This window comes from Otolemur garnettii, unplaced genomic scaffold, assembly GCF_000181295.1.
Source record: "Otolemur garnettii isolate 467f Iridium unplaced genomic scaffold, OtoGar3 scaffold00016, whole genome shotgun sequence".
Lineage (NCBI taxonomy): Eukaryota > Metazoa > Chordata > Mammalia > Primates > Galagidae > Otolemur > Otolemur garnettii.
Genome location: NW_003852411.1, coordinates 11830898 through 11833951, shown reverse-complemented (window position 1 = coordinate 11833951; position 3054 = coordinate 11830898). Strand labels below are relative to the sequence as shown.

At 42.6% G+C, this 3054-nt stretch overlaps 1 protein-coding gene across 1 annotated transcript in view; it reads right to left on the bottom strand.

Moving 5' to 3' along the window:
- Window positions 1–2447: 2447 nt before the first annotated feature.
- NLRP4 (NLR family pyrin domain containing 4) overlaps window positions 2448–3054 on the bottom strand; it is a 26896-nt gene continuing 26289 nt past the window's right edge. Inside the window, exon 9 of the mRNA XM_003785803.1 lies at window positions 2448–2563. Within this exon, the coding sequence (XP_003785851.1) occupies window positions 2448–2563 (116 nt within the window). The remainder of the gene's footprint in view (window positions 2564–3054) is intronic.

Here is a 3054-nt window from a genome sequence, read left to right as displayed (position 1 = left end):
TTAGGTGTATGTGGCTGGCGCCTTAGCCACTTGAGCCATAGGCGCTGAGCCAGATGCTAAATTTTCATCAGAAAAACTTGATTCGTAGTTTGATTTCATAAAATTTAGTTAGAAAAAATACATTTATATACCCAAATTGTTTAAAACATATTTTAGGCTCAGTGCCTGTGGCTCAGGCAGCTAAGGCGCCAGCCACATACACCTGAGCTGGTGGGTTCGAATCCAGCCCGGGCCCACCAAACAACAATGATGGCTGCAACCAAAAAATAGCCAGGCCGTGTGGCAGGCGCCTGTAGTCCCGACTACTTGGGAGGCAGAGGTAGGAGAGTCACTTGAGCCCAGGAGTTGGAGGTTCCTGTGAGCTGTGATGCCACAGCACTCTACCCAGGGTGACAGCCTGAGGCTCTATCTTGGAAAAAAAAAAAAACATTAAACAATAAAACATATTTTAACATTTTCTAACAACTGAATCAAGTACCAAAACAACATCTCCCTTTAAAATTTACACGCACATTTACAAAACTGGTTCATCCTTTTAGAAAAATACCTTTGATTTTAGAATAAATGCATTTCATGTTCAAAGCTATTTTTGTCCAAGTTAAGTAAACTCACTAACTCTTGAAGTAATAGCATCAAATTGAAAGGAATGTTATATAAACAGCAACCCTAAATTTATAAATATTAACAAACTATTTTTAAATTTTTTATAGTGTTTGCAGCTAATTTAAATAATACCGCTGATCACAAAAAAAAAATCTTGTGCTTTTTGATTCATATTAGAGAAAGTGTTAAGAATCATTGTTATTCATTTTTATTATGAAGAGTTTCAATTTCAGCAGAAGCACTTGACTAACTGGTTCTTATGTGAATTTTTCCTTAGAGCTTCAAAGTTAGTAGTTCTTATGAGGAGTCTAAGATCAGGGAGAAATTGTAAATAACATACTGCCATATTTTGTCCTAGATGATTGACCATTTGGCAAGCATTCTTTTTATTTAAGTAAATTGGAGTTGGCTTGGCTCCTGTAGCTCAGCAGCTAGGGCAGCAGCCACATACACCAGAGCTAGCGGGTTTGAACCCAGCCCAGGCCTGCCAAACAACAATGACAACTACAACTAAAAAATAGCTGGTGTTGTGGCGGGCGCCTGTAGTCCCAGCTACTTGGGAGGCTGAGGCAAGAGAATGGCTTAAGCCCAAGAGTTAGAGGTTGCTGTGAGCTGTGATGCCACAGCACTCTACCCAGGGCAACATAGTGAGACTCTGACTCAAAAACAGAAAAATAAAAAGAAAATTGGAGTTAATAGTATAGTACATCTCTTATTCAACCTTTTTAGTATTTAACCAACATGCAACTCCTGTCCCATTCTTTACTCCCTTGTTCTCTTCTTTGACAGCATTTTTTGCTCTTCTCCCTTTCCCAAGGAAGAATTGGTAATCCAGGTGGTCACAGTTCACCGACTGGACCACAATTTCTAAGTGATTGTTTCTTTCACTCTCAGTGCTGTGTAAATACAATTTCTCTTTTATTTCCTTTTTCTTCTACCTCCTATCAGCTCACTGGCTATCTTGTTCTCTCTGTCTCTTTCTCTCTCTCATTCTTCTCCTTTTTCTTTTCACCTCACTGGGTAAATTTATTTAGAACTTCCCTCTTCAAGGCTCGGTGCCTGTGGCTCAAGTGGCTAAGGCGCCAGCCATGTACACCCAAAGTGGTGGGTTCAAATCCAGCTGGGGCCTACCAAACAACAATGATGGCTGCAACCAAAGAATAGCTGGGTGTTGTGGCAAGCGCCTGTGGTCCCAGCTACTTGGGAGGCTGAGCCAAGAGACTCGCTTGAGCCCAGGAGTTGGAGGTTGCTATGAGCTGTGATGCCACAGCCCTCTACCCAGGGGCTCAGCTTGAGGCTCTGTCTCAAAAAAAAAAAAAAAGAACTTCCCTCTTCAAAATGGGCCCTGCCATGTTGCACTATCTTCTGTCTTCATTGATACATGAAGTCAAAATACTTTAGTTTGGTCTCTAACAACATGACAATGACTAGAAAGAGACTGAGTCCTGAAGTCGGGAGGTGTAGGGAAAACACTTCTGCAGTGACCTTGAAGTTGGGCTCCATGCCCCTAGCTAAGTTTCCCATGGCACTGAGCTAGAGCCATATTTTCGGGACTCACCATGCATCTTAGATGGAAGTGAACAAATCCAGTGGAAAAACCTAGAAGAGGAGGGTTACTGAACTTACTGGCTTATGTAATCAAACTGTGAGAAGGACAAGAACGCACTGTCCTTGGGGGCTGACTTCAACGGAATTACTTGCCACCTCACCTCTGCTTTCCTAAGCAACAGGGCTTCTCTCAGACCAGCGTCCTCTACAAGGCTGGGGTCATGGGCACTAGCAGCTTTCAGCTTCTACTCCAGAGAAAAGAGAGTCTCTTTCTTCAGTTTCTATTTGAAAAATCTTTAACGGGCCGTGGATGACCTAATTTCCACAATCTGCCCACTGCTGGCAGAGTTAGGAAGGGGAATAGTTTTCAAAAAGAAGTAGGGCACACTGTTAGCAGAAAAAGGGGGAAATTCTGGAGAGAAAAAGCAAAAAAGCATATGTTACTGGGAGTATGGAACACCAGCCCAAGGAACAATAAAGTTCTTCTGTATAACTTTGTTCCCAAACCCCTAAATGACTTTAGGAAGCAATATAACTGGGCTGAGTCAAGATTTTTGGAATTTCCAGAACCCTGAAGTTAAAATCAAAATTTTATTTTCACTTCTAGGACAGGTCAAGAAATAAGTGCACACTTTAGAAAGCTCATGAGGTTTTAGAAGGCTCATTGATGCATATGCTTTTTTAAACAACATTAAAAAATAGAATCTTGGCTCGGCACCTGTGGCTCAAGTGGCTAAGGCGCCAGCCACATACACCTAAGGTGGTGGGTTCGAATCCAGCCCAGGCCGCCAAACAACAATGACAGCTGCAACCGAAAAATAGCCAGGCATTGTGGCGGGTGCCTGTGGTCCCAGCTACTTGGGAGGTTGAGGCAGGAGACTTGCTTGAGCCCAGGAGTTGGAG